The 17357-nt window shown below is 47.5% G+C and overlaps 1 protein-coding gene and 1 long non-coding RNA gene across 2 annotated transcripts in view; both read right to left on the bottom strand.

Annotated features, from left to right (window-relative positions):
• The window catches only part of LOC125756919 (uncharacterized), a 496701-nt gene that overhangs the window by 445538 nt on the left and 33806 nt on the right, over positions 1 to 17357 (bottom strand). The window lies entirely within an intron of this gene.
• Positions 1 to 17357, bottom strand: part of LOC119383530 (atrial natriuretic peptide-converting enzyme) — a 283080-nt gene that overhangs the window by 259296 nt on the left and 6427 nt on the right. Inside the window, exon 2 of the mRNA XM_049411982.1 lies at positions 955 to 1069. Coding sequence (XP_049267939.1) covers positions 955 to 1069 — 115 coding nt within the window. The remainder of the gene's footprint in view (positions 1 to 954; positions 1070 to 17357) is intronic.

Raw genomic sequence — 17357 nt, forward strand, 5'->3', positions numbered from 1 at the left:
TAATTCTGAAATCCATTTTAGTCGTGTGCTGCGCTTCACACGTGTTATTTTGAATTGCGATTTGCAGATGTAACCATGTCGAAGCATACAGGTCTTCTTGTAATATGTGAAGCATATTTTCTCGTTTAGATACTTTTTCATGGAAATGGCGTCGCGCTTACGCCTTGCCTTATTGTTTTAAGCAGCTCATTATTTTCTGTTGCACTGTCATCATAACATGCACAGTGATATACATGTTGTTGTTGTCGTATTTCGCGTACTCATTTAGGTGAAAGTAAATTTCTTTTTTGGAAATATACGTGTTCGAATGCGCTGAGTTCCGCCAAATGTAGAGACATTCATTCTGTCCCCTCCTAATGTTTCAAGAACTAGAAAAAATATCCATTAGTTCCGAAATAAAAGACGACTCGGATGTAACAGGCGTGAAAGAGAAATTTCGAGCGGCCTTCAACATAGAAGATATGTTCATGGACAAGTTTCCCTCTAGGAGCACTTGGAGGTACCATTTGCAATGTTGGTATTTTGAAGCGAAAGACGGCAAGATTTTTTTCACTCGAGGAGTGGAAAAACAAAGTGTCATCTTATAGGGTAGTTGAGGAGCGCTTCCGCATGCCAGGATATGACGCTCCGTCACATAACTAAATCGCTATCACGTACTCAGAGATTGTGTGTGTGTGTGTGTGTGTGTGTGTGTGTGTGTGTGTGTGTGTGTGTGTGTGTGTGTGTGTGTGTGTGTGTGTGTGTGTGTGTGTGTGTGTGTGTGTGCGTGCGTGCGTGCGTGCGTGCGTGCGTGTGTGTGTGCGTGTGTGTGTGTGTGTCGTAGATTGAGCTGTACATCCATTCATTCTCCCGCAGTGCAGCGACCTAGCAGTTATATGTATACAATGAAGCACAAGAAAGGCGTTGCTCTCGGGAAACTGTCCCTTTATCAGGTCTCTCCTGAAATGCACTGACCTCCGTAGTAGACGGCCACCGTCGCACCTAGCGTCAGGCAAAGAGCAGCGAGGGATGCGCACAGGCAGCCGGGCAGCGTACTGCGCCGCCGCTGGGTGAATGTGATCCGGTGCGTCTGCAGCAACAACAAGCACGGCGTTGTCACACATTTCGCCTTCAGTTATTCTCTTATCTGCGGCACTTAGAATAACATTTTCAGAGCTGGCTACTCCAAGCAGCACACTTTGATTAACATGTTAAAAGCTCGCTAGTCCAAGGATAACGATCGCGGATAGATTCAGGTACACTGCATGCAATAGCAAGTCAGCAGCATTACAGCATAGAGCAGGGGTGCTGTCAATGCAAAAATGAAGAAATGTTTTAAAACGAGCTTCTTCGCACACTATACTTGATAGCTCGTCTATTCTGCGAGTAAAACGTCAAGTCTTCACGATGTCAAATTTCCAGCGATCAAATGTTCAAGCAGCTGAAGACGAAATTAACTTAGTGGAAGTAGGAAAGCAATATTTAATTGTCATTTTCAGGTACAGTAAAGAACAATTATATTTAAACGGTGCTTAATCCCCTACCCCCTCCCCCAGAAAATAGTGGGAGGGCGCGCAGAACGAGCTGCAGCTCATTGAGGTGTTTTGTCGGTTGCGAATCACAAAATCTGCCGAGCATTTAGACTAATGTACTCTTGTAGAGGCAATTGTATCTTTAGAAACGCTCGAAATTCAACACGATTTCCTCATGATATGATGGTGTTTACTAACGTAAGGGCAAAGTGTCGCTATAGAGTGCCATGACCTGAGCTTAGAATTATCGACGACCAATGATATACAATTAAAAATGTGATGTGGCTGTAGAGAGTCCTAAAATCAATCGAATTTATAATAGAGCCATCGCAATGACAAGTGGGCTGAACGATGTGTATCGTGGGGTCTAAATGAGCTGCTCCAAAATGTACGGACACTGTAGACGCCACCGTGCAACAAACACGTGAATATTTATTAATAGATTGTACATAACGGTGAGCTCGCCAGCCGAATCTAAAATAACTGAAGTACCATGACAAATAACCCGATTCAATGCCATTGCAACACACATAAGACATAACACGTACAATGTACCGCGAACGTGACGTCGCCGACGTTCGACTCACCACGGGAGTCCGCGGCACGAGCCGCAGTATTTTACCCACGGACCTCCCACGGGGGAGTCGACCGTCCACGGCCGCGCCCAACCCCGGAAGAGCGCCCCTCCACATGACCCGCCAGGCGACGCCTCTGCCGCGACCTCGGGAGCAAAGCGCCAACTCTCGCTCGGCGGTGTTTAAGCTAACTACCACGCGCAGGCGCCATAGGGCGAAAATAACCTTACAGGTGGGGATAGCACCCCCACAAGAAAATTTCAAGCTGATTGAAAGACTAAGAAGACGAGGACATGTATTTGCCAAGTCACCAAGCATTTGAGGCCAAGGCTAGAGACTCGTAACTAGTGACCGGATTTTAGGCAAATGCCTATTTTGTTCCTCGCGTGTCTGTCGCTCCACATGGAGATATGAGCGTGAATTAGATGTTGAGAAGGGCTTTTATAGTGTTTTTATAGTGCCTATTTTTGGAGTTCGAGCCTAAATGCCTATAAGTGCCTATAAATGCCGATTTTCAAAATCAGCGCTCAACACTAAATACCTCAAATTCCGCTTTCTAGTGCAGTCTGAGCCCGTTATTCATGTTACCGGGCAAGATGGGCTGTTCGGAACTCTATGGGGTACAACCTAGTTTTATAGTTCAACCAACTTCAGGGAAACAACCGCTAACGGCAGTGAAGTGGGACGCGCCGGACACCACACGCGGCCGTGCTGACATGACGCGAGCGGTTGGTGAATGCGAAACTGCGGAGAGCCGTCAGGGGAAAGGAGAGTGAAAAGCAAAGAAAGATGCGATGTGCACGCGGCTTTTGTTTTGTTTGTAATTTACTCAAGGTGTTCGCCTACACGGGAGAAATTGACCCTACGCGATTAGACTACGCCAATACGAGGCTTCCTTCCGTCTGCTTTTTCAGCGTTCTGATTATCTGCTCCTGTGCTGCCCTTCTCAGCCATTGCTTAAGGAAAGAGAGCCAGGAGTGTGTTGATTTGACAGTGGACACTTGACTCACCATGCTACACAGGATTGCCGCTGGTGGCGACATTGCGCCAAACTGGCTACTTTACGACCCCGTCTTGCAACGAAAATTTCAGAATGGCTTGTTGTGGGGCTAGTTGGATAGACATCTTGCATAGGGCAGCGCGGATTTGGTTAGGAAGAAAGACACTCGTTTGGAACTCTTTGCAAGTGAGCGTCTTTTCTGTCGTGTGTTCTTTCTTCCTAACCAAATCCGCGCTCCCCTATGCAAGGAAATTTCAGGTTGGCTCCATGGCTCCTCTCTGGCTACTCTTGGACTCCTGTTTTGGCGCATCAGGTAGCAATTTTTCTTATTATTCGCAGATAAAAATATCATGTTTCGAAGCTTTTCAGTCGTGTCAGATGATGGATGCGCGACCTCCCCCCCAAGCAGATTGGTGCACATCGAGACATCCCAACTTTACGCGTGGCGCGCCTCCCAATACGAATTAGCGAAGTTGTGCGCAATAGCAAACCTGTAGCTAGTACGCTGCTCACGCTGCCCGCCATCTACGCTGGTGCTACGAGCAAGTTTCTAATTCATATGTGCAGGGCGTGCTCACGTGCGAACTTCATAGAAACAGAGGTCCGCAACAAAATGACTGGGCTGCTCATTTTCATCCAGATTTCACTGTTTGAAGCTGGATGGGTATTATGTAAACTCTTCTAATCAAATTCTGTCCGCGGCGTCAACGAAAAACTGCTTCAGCATTTAATATTCTTTGTGACTTTAGACTGGAATGTTCCAAAATTACTCTGTATCTAGCAAAAACTCTATCTATTATGCATAAACTGTATGCAGGTGCACTGAATTTATTTAGTTCCTTTTTCATTTGTTTACGTACTTGCTGGAGGAAGAAAAATTGTGCTCCTATTTCTATGGTCTTGCTTGCATTCAAAAGGTATTATTTAGTGTTCAATTAAAAAAAGCACTACTCATAATATAGCTTCTGTCCCATTTGGCTACAAATTTGGTGACAAAGTTAATTGGAATGCCTACTTTGGCCACTTTTAGAGTTGCCAAAGTAGGCATTCCTTTTCAACTCAGTCCAACGGCAACCGTGATGCTACAGTATAAAAGAAGAGACCGTATCCGGCGAACTGTACGGGAAAACAGCAATTGCACGGCTATGTTCATCTGTTGGCGCCTTTGTGCTATCATAAACAATAACAATTTTTTTTTGCTTTCCTTCCGTAGATACAAGTCGCGCACGTCTTTGTATCGAAATTATTTGCATTTATGTAAAAATTTATTGTGCGTACAATTACAACGTCGGAGGCCTAACACGTGTTTTCCTGCCTATTTTCGGCGCCTAAAACGTTGTCTTGCCTGCCTATTTTTGACGCCTAAAAATACGGCCTCTACTCACAACTACCACCGTGTAACAGACCGAGGCATAACTGCAGCAGCCGAGAGGCATAACATGACTACCGCCGCAGCAGCAGCATCCGCTAAGAGGGCGCCAAGACGGATCGCCTGGATATATAACGCGCAGGCTAAATACCAACTCCCTTTAAAAATGCTGACACTGATTCGTATTAAAAAAATTCGCTCGCTACCAATGAATATTTTAGGGATTCAGTGTAATATGCAGCTGGAATGGTAGCGGAAACTGCTTTTTCCTTTGAGCTTCTATATTCGGATGAGTCCGGAAAGGCCCCGCCCACACGACCGAAGCCCTGCAGCCGATCGCCGCCGCGACTAATTAAATAGTCCCGCTCATGCACATCACCGGCCGTCCGGCTCATGACGTCAGCCTGGAGTGCGCACCCATCGGTGGGTGCCTTTGAGGAGGAAAAGCTTCTTAAGTTGTATCTGACTACAGTTGATGGTATTCCAGAAGCATGTTAGGCACGGTATTTGGTTCGCCAGATTTATCACAGATGGGTGGATCATCACCGGCCAAAGAGCTACGCATGTGTGCTACATGTGTGTCCTATGTTAGTTTGGCAGAATGTGACTTCGGTGTCTATGCATGTGTGGTCAGTTATCTAGATGCACCTTCATAACGTGCAGCTTAGCGCGTTTCTGAGTCTCATCAGTGCATGGCGGAAAGAAAGAACGGGAACTTTTTCGAGTGGCTTGTTTCTAAACAGAACCAAATGAATCCAAGGCACTTAGGCGAAGGAAGGCACGGGGAATGTTGTTTTTGACCGTACACTAATAATTATGCCGTAAATTGAAAGGAATTAAAGTGGACGAAAAGGCACTTTGTTAGGTATTTCTGTGCGTGTAATCCTTGGGAGGTTTAGTCAGCGCCACTCGTAGCCAAGGCGGTGAGTGTGGAACACACTTTATCGCCAGAGGGCGTCACGTGACACGTGATGTTTGAACGAGGTGGCAGTCGACCAATAAACGCTCGCATGCCATCTAAGGCATCAAGTCTGCCGGCACGAGGCCCTCGCTATGAAAGAATGAAATAACTTTTTTGAGGGGCTCGTTTGTTAAACACAACCAATTGAATCCAACAGACAATTCAGCATGGTGGATATTATATGTCGTTTTTAACTATAGCGAAATAATTATTACGTAAATTGAAAAGAATTAAAGCGTACAAAAAGCACTCTTTCCGTCAGTGGCAACCGAAGACTGTGTGTTCGAATCCCACCGAGGTAGCGGCGGAGCTGCTTAAGACTTCCGTTGCGCCGCGAACAGAAATCTTCTGCTTCGCTCCCGCAACACGCACGTCGTCTATTTGTCCTCCGTAAAATGCAATAACCGGCGAGTCTGTTACACGGCTAACAACCACATAACATCGCGTAACAACCTCCCGCAACGATTAGTCACGCGACGAAAAATGGCGTAACAGCACGTAGTAAGTAGTCACGTGGCTAAAATTACGTAACATTACGTACCAATAATCACGTGACTAAAAACAAGTAATATTTAGTCATGTGACTAAAAATCATGTAACATCAGGTTCTGAAATCGCGTAACACCAAGTGACAACTCGTAACATGCTCCCGCCAAAGCAACGTAACACGTGCGTATTGTGGAGAACCGACCGAAACCGGAGAAGAATAGCCAAGCTTAGTGTCATGTGGTGCGTGCACTGCCAATGGTAAAGTGAAGGCGGCAACGACCAGGTCACCAGAACGCTTTCGAGACACCGGAAGATAAACCACGCGAGAAAATAAAAGAAGACGAGCGATGCGAGAACGCCCCGTGGCTCAAGCATCTCAAAGAAGCGCAGGGCGAGCGCCAAGAAGAAAGAACTCGAAATCCTGGCTCCTGCTGATGTCCTTGAGCCTATGGCTCTAAACGGTTGGCGCAAGTTCACTCCAATGTAAACATTTCGACAGAAGTCTGTCTGGCTGGGTAGAAGAATTAAGAAGTTGAAATACCTCCAGCCACAAATTCTTGGAGGAAACCCGACGTTTCGAGACCGGCTTGGTCTCTTCTTCAGGGGTGACTGTGCTGATCAGGGGGGCTTCGTCGCAGCTTGTTTTTGGCTCCGCCTTTCTCTTTCCCTCACATTCCGGAGGCCGTGCACGTAGATCGGAGGCATTGTTCCGAGGGACCGGTTCACATTCGCAGGTGTGTTCTGGATGTGCCACGACTCGAGTAAGAGCCTCCTTCCCAGATTCCTTTCCGTTTCTATGATGGAAGCGCCCTCGAAGTCAATTTTGTGGTCGTGCTTCTCGCAATGCTCTGCAAGGGCACTGCGTTGCATTTCCATCTTTCTGACGTCGTTTTTGTGTTGGCGCATTCTTTCCAGGAAGCACTTACTCTCGCCTATGTAGCTCGCTGGACAGTCAGCACATGACACTTTGTAGACCACGCCCTGGTGTTGCTCCCGGGATGGTCGATCTTTCGGCCGCGGTAGTAAGCGAGCGAGCGTTGAGGCCGGCTTGTGAACCACCGTGACCCCAGCTTTTCCGAGAACCCTGGCGAGCTGTTCGCTAGTTCCCGGAACATACGGGATGACGACTCGTTGGGCTGGTTTCTTCGATACCATTGTATCCGGTGGGGTGGCCAGCGTGGGAGGAGGGTCGCGTTTGTCGTTCGCAGGTGCGTCTCCGCGGTGGGGAAGCTGATCTCTCGGCATGCGGCGTGCCACACGGCGGATGAAAGCTGTCGTGTATTCGTTCTTTCTTAACTCGGCCACGATCCTCTCTTCTTCTCTCTTTCTCTCTCCTTCTGATGTGCAAATGGCTCTTGCTCGTGAAAAGAGTGCCGACACCACGGAAGCTTTGTGGGCAGTGGGGTGACTCGAGGTGAAATGCAAATACCTGCCGGTGTGCGTTGGTTTTCTGTACACCGAGAAGGTCATGCGTTCGCCTTGTCGTCGTACTAAAACATCGAGGAACGGTAGCGCTCCGTCTTGTTCTCTTTCCACCGTAAACTGGATTGCTTGGTCGACGGAGTTAAGATGTTCGAGGAAGCTGTCTACCGCTGTTCTCTTTATGATGCAGAAGCAGTCGTCCACATACCTCACAAATACTTTCGGCCTTTCAATAAAGGAACGCAGTGCCGCCTCTTCTACGTGCTCCATTGCGAGGTTCGCAGCTGTAACGGAGACGGCTGCTCCCATCGCGGTCCCGTTGGCCTGTCTGTAGAAGTCCCCGTTGACACTAAAGTATGTTCCCTTGAGGCAGTACTCCAGTAGGCGGCACAGCTCATCGGTGCTCAGGCAGGTTCTTTCACTCAGGAGTTCGTCGTCATTCAAAGCTGCCCGTGCGCAAGACACCGCTAGTGTTATGGGCACGCTGGTGAACAGGGACACGACGTCGAACGAGACGAGGCACTCATCACTGCTCACGGTCACTTCCTTCATGCGCTCCACGAAGTGGCTGGCGTTGTCGAGAGAGGAGAGCAATGCGATCCGTGCGCTCCGAAAGGATGAAAAGATTGTCATCCTCCCGGCCGACAAAGGCAACGCGATGGTCCTGCTTGATAGGGAGGTGTACGACGACAAAGTTCAGGATTTGCTCCAAAGCCCGGCCTATGAAAAGCTGACGAAAGACCGCACACCAAGAGTCCAAAGGGAACTAAACAAGCTTCTGGCGGATATCTTCAAAGGACACCAAGAGGCAAGAGCCATCTATCTCCAGCTCATCTGCAGGAACGGCTCTGCACCAGGATTTTACGGGCTTCCAAAGATCCATAAGCCCACCATCCCGCTCCATCCGATCGTGGATTTTACATCTTCTCCACTCCGTGCGCTGTCCCAATATCTCCACCGGACTCTGGCGCCGCTCGTGGGAAAAACACCAACCCACATACGCAACGCCAGCCACTTCGTGGAGCGCATGAAGGAAGTGACCGTGAGCAGTGATGAGTGCCTCGTCTCGTTCGACGTCGTGTCCCTGTTCACCAGCGTGCCCATAACACTAGCGGTGTCTTGCGCACGGGCAGCTTTGAATGACGACGAACTCCTGAGTGAAAGAACCTGCCTGAGCACCGATGAGCTGTGCCGCCTACTGGAGTACTGCCTCAAGGGAACATACTTTAGTGTCAACGGGGACTTCTACAGACAGGCCAACGGGACCGCGATGGGAGCAGCCGTCTCCGTTACAGCTGCGAACCTCGCAATGGAGCACGTAGAAGAGGCGGCACTGCGTTCCTTTATTGAAAGGCCGAAAGTATTTGTGAGGTATGTGGACGACTGCTTCTGCATCATAAAGAGAACAGCGGTAGACAGCTTCCTCGAACATCTTAACTCCGTCGACCAAGCAATCCAGTTTACGGTGGAAAGAGAACAAGACGGAGCGCTACCGTTCCTCGATGTTTTAGTACGACGACAAGGCGAACGCATGACCTTCTCGGTGTACAGAAAACCAACGCACACCGGCAGGTATTTGCATTTCACCTCGAGTCACCCCACTGCCCACAAAGCTTCCGTGGTGTCGGCACTCTTTTCACGAGCAAGAGCCATTTGCACATCAGAAGGAGAGAGAAAGAGAGAAGAAGAGAGGATCGTGGCCGAGTTAAGAAAGAACGAATACACGACAGCTTTCATCCGCCGTGTGGCACGCCGCATGCCGAGAGATCAGCTTCCCCACCGCGGAGACGCACCTGCGAACGACAAACGCGACCCTCCTCCCACGCTGGCCACCCCACCGGATACAATGGTATCGAAGAAACCAGCCCAACGAGTCGTCATCCCGTATGTTCCGGGAACTAGCGAACAGCTCGCCAGGGTTCTCGGAAAAGCTGGGGTCACGGTGGTTCACAAGCCGGCCTCAACGCTCGCTCGCTTACTACCGCGGCCGAAAGATCGACCATCCCGGGAGCAACACCAGGGCGTGGTCTACAAAGTGTCATGTGCTGACTGTCCAGCGAGCTACATAGGCGAGAGTAAGTGCTTCCTGGAAAGAATGCGCCAACACAAAAACGACGTCAGAAAGATGGAAATGCAACGCAGTGCCCTTGCAGAGCATTGCGAGAAGCACGACCACAAAATTGACTTCGAGGGCGCTTCCATCATAGAAACGGAAAGGAATCTGGGAAGGAGGCTCTTACTCGAGTCGTGGCACATCCAGAACACACCTGCGAATGTGAACCGGTCCCTCGGAACAATGCCTCCGATCTACGTGCACGGCCTCCGGAATGTGAGGGAAAGAGAAAGGCGGAGCCAAAAACAAGCTGCGACGAAGCCCCCCTGATCAGCACAGTCACCCCTGAAGAAGAGACCAAGCCGGTCTCGAAACGTCGGGTTTCCTCCAAGAATTTGTGGCTGGAGGTATTTCAACTTCTTAAGTTCACTCCAACAGTGCATCTAAACTTGAGTCGTCCTGCGGTGCACCGACGGCACCCGTGACACACCGTCTGGCCACCTAACTGGAACTTGGAGCACCGAGTCAACGAATCGAAGCATCGCTTCGGGATGATCCTAATTTCTGCAGCCTGTGCTGACGGTGATATCTGTTCCCTGACTTATTACTGTTCTATATGCAAACTGTGGACTGTATATAGCGATCTCTTGGTTTTCTTTATTGTGTATAACGCGAGTTGTCCGGGCATTTATAAGGCGTGTGTGTGTGTGTGTGTGCTACACAGAACGGCCGCTTCGTCCTTATTTCGAAGGGTAACCTGCTACAGGGAATGCGGTACACCGTGAACTAGCCATAATTAGTACTAATAGCAAAAACATGGCATATCTCTTGCAACAGCTTGGCATTACTACCAGAAGCGAGGTCGAACACGAGTTGGTTCCAGCCATGTGCCGCTGGTGCGAGCTGCGCATATTTTTTCTTTCTTTTCAATTTACGTCTACGGCGCTGCCCATGTGAGTGCCTGAAATGTCGCCCTACTAATGGCGGATGGCTCGAAAACCAATGTGGCCAAACTGAATTAGGAAAATGTCCTATTGCTTTGCTGGGGCGTTCGTCAGCGGCAACGAGGGAGGGAAAGAAAAGTGGAAGGAAAAACGGAGGGTGGGTTATCCCTGTATTGTCTTCGTGGGGTAGATAAGAAAGGCGGCTTGAGGAAGCAAACGGGGAAAAGAGAATTGCCGCCTCTACACATGACACACGCGGAGTCCAAGTTCACATGGTTGGGCGGCTAGCCCGCGGCGCCGGGTCGAGAAGAAATGCATACGGCCCGCTCCAGCTTTGGGAAAACTGTGGCCACGATGCAAGGCTAAGAGCACCCCGCCCCCCTCTTTTTCATGCAGAAAAAATAGTAATCAGTAATACTGAAAAATAAATAAATAAGGAATTATTAGAAAATAAGCAAACAGGAGTAAAAAGAAAACAAACCAATAAAAAAATATAAAGAAAGAAAAACAAAGGAAGAAGATGGGCCGGTTGATGCATGCAGCACCAATTGGGTCTACTTTGACGCGCTCGATCGTTTATTTAGCGTCCCGTGCGTCCGAACTCACGTATGTATAAATAAATTAATCAATGAATTCCCCTCCTAGGTGCTATGATTGGTCACGGAGGCACACCAGTCGCCCAGGGCTCTCGTTGATTCCGTGGGAGAGTGATTTGAATTTGTTTATGAAATTTAGCTCCCGCTGTTCGCCCTCCCGCGTGTTCTGAAAGCCGGATTGTAGAAGGATAACGCTTATGCGGGTGGTGGTAGTGGTGGTGGTGGTAGTGGTGGTGATGGTGATGTTGCAGCAGGCGGGGTTAGCCTGGCCTGCATGGCCGGCAATTGTTCCGCCTGAGCATCTCCTGAATTGTAGGGGTATGTCACCAAGTGCCGAACAGCCCAGTCTCGCAGGAAAACCAACAAAACTCGTTGCACGCTCCTCCTCGTTGCCGCGGGCCCTTCAGGAAAAATGACGTCTTCAAATGTCCGGTGCATATGACAACCTTTTTGCAAGGTGCGGACCATCGCTGCTCTTTCCACATCAAACTGCGGGCAAAGCCAAATAAAATGTTCAATGTCCTCGATGTCACCGCAGAAGGCACAAAACGGGGAAGCGCATCGCCCAGTCTTGAATGACCAAGCCCTCCCGCGTGTTCTGAAAGCCGGATTGTAGAAGGATAACGCTTATGCGGGTGGTGGTGGTGGTGGTGGTGGTGGTGGTATGCGGAGCCGGTTGTTATGCGGTACAACAGCGTCGCTTGTTCACGAGAAAGTCCGGTGATTACACATGCTTGGTGCGCTCGAAAGAGTGACCAGGCAGGTTAATGTGTTTAGAGAACGGCAAATTAGGGTGGCCTTTCACGTGTGCCCTATGGTTGTTGAAACGTAAACGGAACGCGGTTTTTGTCTGTCCAATATATTCCCGTTTGCACACTTCACAGCGAATTTTGTATACCACATTGGCCGAGTCACACTTAAGGTCGTCTTTAATTATATACGCAAAGTGTGAATAGGATGCTTCGTCCGTATTTGTGGTCACCATGTGTGTGCACACCCTGCAACGAGGTTTCCTGCATGGTCTGCAGCCCTAATGGTGGTCGGATTTGTGTGTTTTCATCCTGACCAGCAACTCTGTCAGGTTTTTATTTCCTTGGTAAACCACCTTGGGCGGAGTTTGAAAAACGGCAGAAAGTCGACGACTCTCCTTAAGTATGTTGATGTGGCAGCTTAGTAGAGTTTACCCAAGGGGTTGCGGTGGAGTACGTAATGATTAAATTTGTCGCCGACGTTATATCTTTATTTCCCTCTTTCATTTCCATTGTGAGCCCTCGGTCGAAAGAGCGAGCGCACTCAATCAATGATTTTTTCGGGGTGCTTTTGACGCAAGAATGCTGCTCTCAATTCCTGTGCGTGGGTGTCAAATTGTGCAATTTCAGAGCAAATTCTTCTGTGTCTATAGGCTTGAGAGTAGGGGACACCTGTTTTGCAGCGATGGGGGTGACTACTGTGGAAATGCAGATATTGTTGGCTGGGTGGGCGGCCCTTGTGCCACCTTTGTCATTTCACTGACGAAAGGCCAGCCGAAACTGTTAGGATAACATAAAGATTTCTCTTCTTGTTTCTCTTCTTCCCTATATTGTAGTATTGTAATATATATATATATATATATATATATATATATATATATATATATATATATATATCAGTGCTGGACAATATCGAAGATACATGTATCTTAGATACTATCTCAGATACTCTTTGGGTATCTTGTATCTGTATCGCGATACGTCTCGCAAGACGAGTATCTGTATCTGTATTTCCGATACATTCAATAATGTATCGTGTATCTTAAGATACAAGACACTCCTATAGGAACACCAGCGTACGAAACAATAACCGTTGTCTCAACTCCGCTTCTCAAGCTGGTACTGGTGCTACTATACCACCTCAGTAAAACTCAGTGCAGTGACATAATTTTATTTTTCCGGCAAAGTCCACCAGTGACAGGCAATAAAGTGTGCGCGTCCGTTTTGGTGGAGCAGAGCAACTTGACAGCGCTCGCGTAGTCACGACAGAACAAGCGCGCGAACGTCCAGCTTAGCTCTCGTGCCTTTCGTTTTCTCGATTTTTTTTTCGTGTGCCGGTGCCATGATACTTACCCTTATCCACTGTCCAGCGCCGCGTACCACAATGCGTGCGGCGACTATCGCGCAAATTCTGATGCCGCTCCCCTGCGCAGTGCGTTACGAAATCTGAAGTATAGGGTTGCTCTGCTTGTCGTGGCTTTCACACACAAGCGATCTGAAGGATCTTGTGGATGTAAGTTGGACTTACATGCGATTGACTTATGTGCATATAAGATCCTAACTGTAGCACCACTAGTACCGATGCTAGATCTAATAGATGAAGCGCTTATCTAACAGAATATATGTTCGCGTACGGTATCTTTTTCATCCTGCCGTCAATCTAATTCCGGCCGCTGCGGTCGCATTTTCGATGGAGGCGAAAATACTTGAGGCTCGTGTACTTCGGTTTAGGTGCGCGTGAAAGAACTCCAGGTGGTCTAACTTTCCGGAGCCCTTCACTGCGGCGTCTCTCATAATCGCATCGTGGTTTTGGGGTGCTAAACCGTAACAATTATTATTATTATCTTCCTGCTATCTTTGTTCAAAGAGCTTTTGAAATCATAATTTGATTGTTAGCACAAGTTCTTTCTTGGTTGTCCTTCTTTTGCATCCCGTACATTCCTAAAGCTCTGAACTTTTTTTCCGGTCTGGTCGCACAAATGTGCCTCTTGTAACGTGCTGCCAAAATAAGTTCTCTGCTTTATTCTTACATTGAACTGTCTTCTTTATTTCTGCTACTGTTTGTACATTTATATTTCGCTTTAGCTTACTGTTCTGCGAGGTGATTTTGAAAACAAATATGTAATCATGTGGGCGCGCACTGAGTATGCAGTACCAAACATCCTGCTTACTGCTTAGTAAAACAGCGAAATTGAGTTTGCATTATAATTATCGAAATAATTATGAGCCATCTCAAAGTTGTTAGGAAGGGGATTCGAGAAACATTGCTATACCAAATGATCTGTTTTTCTCATGAGCGTCCCAACGAGCCGTTTCAGTCAATTTTCGATAGGCACCAAATATTTTTACTGTCTTACATTAACAAGGAAGATGCTTAATGATTAATTGTCATAGCTATTAAGGGTACCGCCTGTATTGGGTTTCAATACTTATTCACGATACAGAACGACTTTTCTATTTTATTTAGATTTGTTTTCCTTTTTTAGGCCTCTCTAATTTTTTTACTATATATTACTAATCGCCAGTTAATCGGACATATAGGTGGCAATACCGTGAATAGCAGCGCTGTGCTGCAACGATTTGTGCAACTTGCCACGCGCTCTCATTTCTTTATTTTGGTGGGATCGGGTTTAAACTGCAAAAACATTATTAGCAGCGCTCAGCTCAAGACACGTCGCGATGTTTCGGAAGCTTCGCAGTTGTTTCAGATTGTTCTATTAAGATTACGCGCGAATCCCAGCAGCGGCGGCCACATTTCCATGGAGGCGAAATGCTCGAGGCTCGTGTACTTAGATTTAGGAGCACGTTAAAGAACCCCAGGAGGTCGAAATTTCTGGAGCCCTTCACTACAGCGTCCATCATAATCATGTCGTGGTTTTAGGATGTAAAACTGCAACAATTATTATTAAAATTATGCGCAGGACGCGAGCACTGTAGTTCATTCGGGAGCTTACGCGAGCACCATCGGTAACGCTGGAAGGTTCCATCGCAGATGTGACCACGCGTTCCGTCTATGATCAGAATACCGAAGGCCAACGACATTTATTGCCGCTATCAGTGTACGGAGTGCTTTGCTTGTATTATGAGTTGCTTTCTGGGCACAAGTTTGCCCAGTGAGCACTTTAGTCTCTGCCAGAGTGACTGCCGCCTTTTTTATCCTTACCACCACGTGACAATACAATAGGTATTAGGCATTTCTGGGGTGAACATATTCTCTCGTTGAAGAAATTTGTTAAAAGATTGCACGTTAGTGAATATATTGATGACGAACCCTTTACGCCAGCAGATAAGTAGAACATGAAAAGTCATTGCAGTTTTATGAGCTCTACGCATACACAGTGCGTCACGAAAAATATCGCCAGCAACGTTGTTGCTACTGTACACCGGTGGTTCGGTGTTGCGTGAACGGTCTTTTACAGACAAGGTAAAACTCCACACCGGTATTTGCGCCATCGTGCGAAGGCTTCGTATTGAAGTTCTTGTGATTAGATCGCAACCCGCTAGCTGGTCGGCAAGCTGAGCAGCGACTCCCATCAATTACAAAAATGACAAGCAAGAGCCGCTATCAGTGAAGAGCTGCCCTGTTAAGCAGCCAAAACAAACCCCAATAAGTTCTGTCGGAAGTAAACTAATGCACTTGGAGCAAGAAGGACAATACTTTTGAAATACTAACGCACATTTCATTAAAATTAAACAAAATTGGTCACATTAAAGAAATTTTCAAGCAAACCTTCTTGTGCATAGGCGTTCGCTACTATATTAGGGGGTCTATAATAACAAATTTGCGAATGTATGGAAGTATCTTAAGATACAATTGGCAAGTATCGTATCGGATACAATTAATGCGGTAGTATCTTGTATCTGTATCTCCAATACTTCTTGCGTGAGTATCTTGTATCGTATCGCGATACAATTTCAAAGTATCTTTGCCCAGCCCTGAATTATATATATATATATATATATATATATATATATATATATATATATATATATATATATATATATATAAAACCTACAAAGAAAAATAGCTTAGAAGAAAACTTCCACAGATTGGAAGCTCTTAGTGATCGCACCGCTGCGTTAGAACGCTCGGCCACGCGCGCATAGATGCTGCAAGGGGCGAGCTATTAATCAACGTCCTTGGAGCATTTCAATTACTTCAGATGCTCTATAGCTTCAGGGCCTTGTTCGGTGAGATGGCGCAAAGGGCGTGGCTTAGCGCGGCCATCGAGAAAGGAAACCGGCGTTTTTCTATAGGCCTCCAACGCTCAAGTTTGCGCAGCGCCGTCCGCCGCCCCAGCGGAGAGAGGGGAAAACTCCGGTAGCTGGGACGAGTCGCTCTTGCTTGGTTTTCCCATCGCGCGCGCGGAGAACGTGCTCCGCGGGGCTTTTATCTCGCATTTTTCACGCTATGGGTGCCGTTCCTTCGTCGTATTCGAAAGCAGGCACGCAGTCCTGCTGCATTGTGAACTGTCACAAAAGTTTAAAAACGTCGAAGAGCCGAAAACTTCCTGTCATGTTCTACCGTTTCCAATGCAAGCAGTCCGAGGAGCAGAGGCGTCAAGAGTGGATTATGGCAGTTCGCCGCGATGCTTTCGCGGTCTTGTCACCTTGAAGCAGTTTTTGTCGTACACAGTATTACGAACTATTAACGGGGAGAAACGCGATGATCGTGCTCATTTGAAAGGGAAGTACGTTTGTGAACCGAAGTTACAACAAATAGACAGCCGCTGTACGTTTCGAGATTGCGCGCTGGCTTTCCGAGTCAACCATTTGTAATGTTACAGCAGCGGAGCATTTGGGCTTATTACACCACAGTTTAAATAACGTACCGTGAGTACTAAGTGTTTAATTCAGCTGATTGCGGTACATTTCCCGTCGCGGCTCCCTGTAAACAGAATTAAGCTGTATGTTTGCACTGAGCGTTTATATTGGCATTGCATGCGACACGCCGTGATTGCTTAGAAGGCTGAAGTGTTGCGCTGCTAAAATCGTGGTCATGGGTTCGATTCACGCATACAGCAGCTGCATTTCGATGGGAGCGAAATTCACTAACACCGGCGTACTTAGATTTACGTACACGTTAAAGAAACCCAGGTGGCCGAAATTAATCCGAATTAATCCACTACGGCGTGCCTCGTATTAATGTCATGCGTTGGGCACGTAATAAAAAGCCTTGCATGCCGCTTTGGAAACGAGCTGAAAAAAGAACCAAGGTGGCAATTAAATTTTCGATGGCTTCGCGAATTCAGATGCGCTTATTATTGGGCACAAATCTCGGCATAATCATAAACATGCGTGATCCCAGTGGGTATTGTACAGTATCAGGGTCGTAGCCAGAAATTTTTTCGGGGGGGAGGGGTCCAACCATACTTTATGTATGTTTGTGCGTGCGTTTGTATGTGTGCGTGTACATATACGCAAGCAAAATTGAAAATTTTCGGGGAGGGTTTGAACCACCCCCCCCCCCTCCCCTTGGCTACGCCCCTGTATAGTATGATGCTGACAAAGCGAGCTGTCGAAACAACCAAAGCGACATTCGAATAAGCGAACACGGTGCGTGATCAGGCGTCGATATTATTCGAAATGAAACACGCCTCTGCAAGAAACATGCATCGTCGAAGTGGGCATGAAATATTTATTTATTTTTTGTTTGCGTATATCATTATGCTGTCAAAGGGAGCTCTA

The sequence above is a fragment of the Rhipicephalus sanguineus genome, chromosome 1 (genome assembly GCF_013339695.2).
Source record: "Rhipicephalus sanguineus isolate Rsan-2018 chromosome 1, BIME_Rsan_1.4, whole genome shotgun sequence".
In the NCBI taxonomy this organism is placed as follows: domain Eukaryota; kingdom Metazoa; phylum Arthropoda; class Arachnida; order Ixodida; family Ixodidae; genus Rhipicephalus; species Rhipicephalus sanguineus.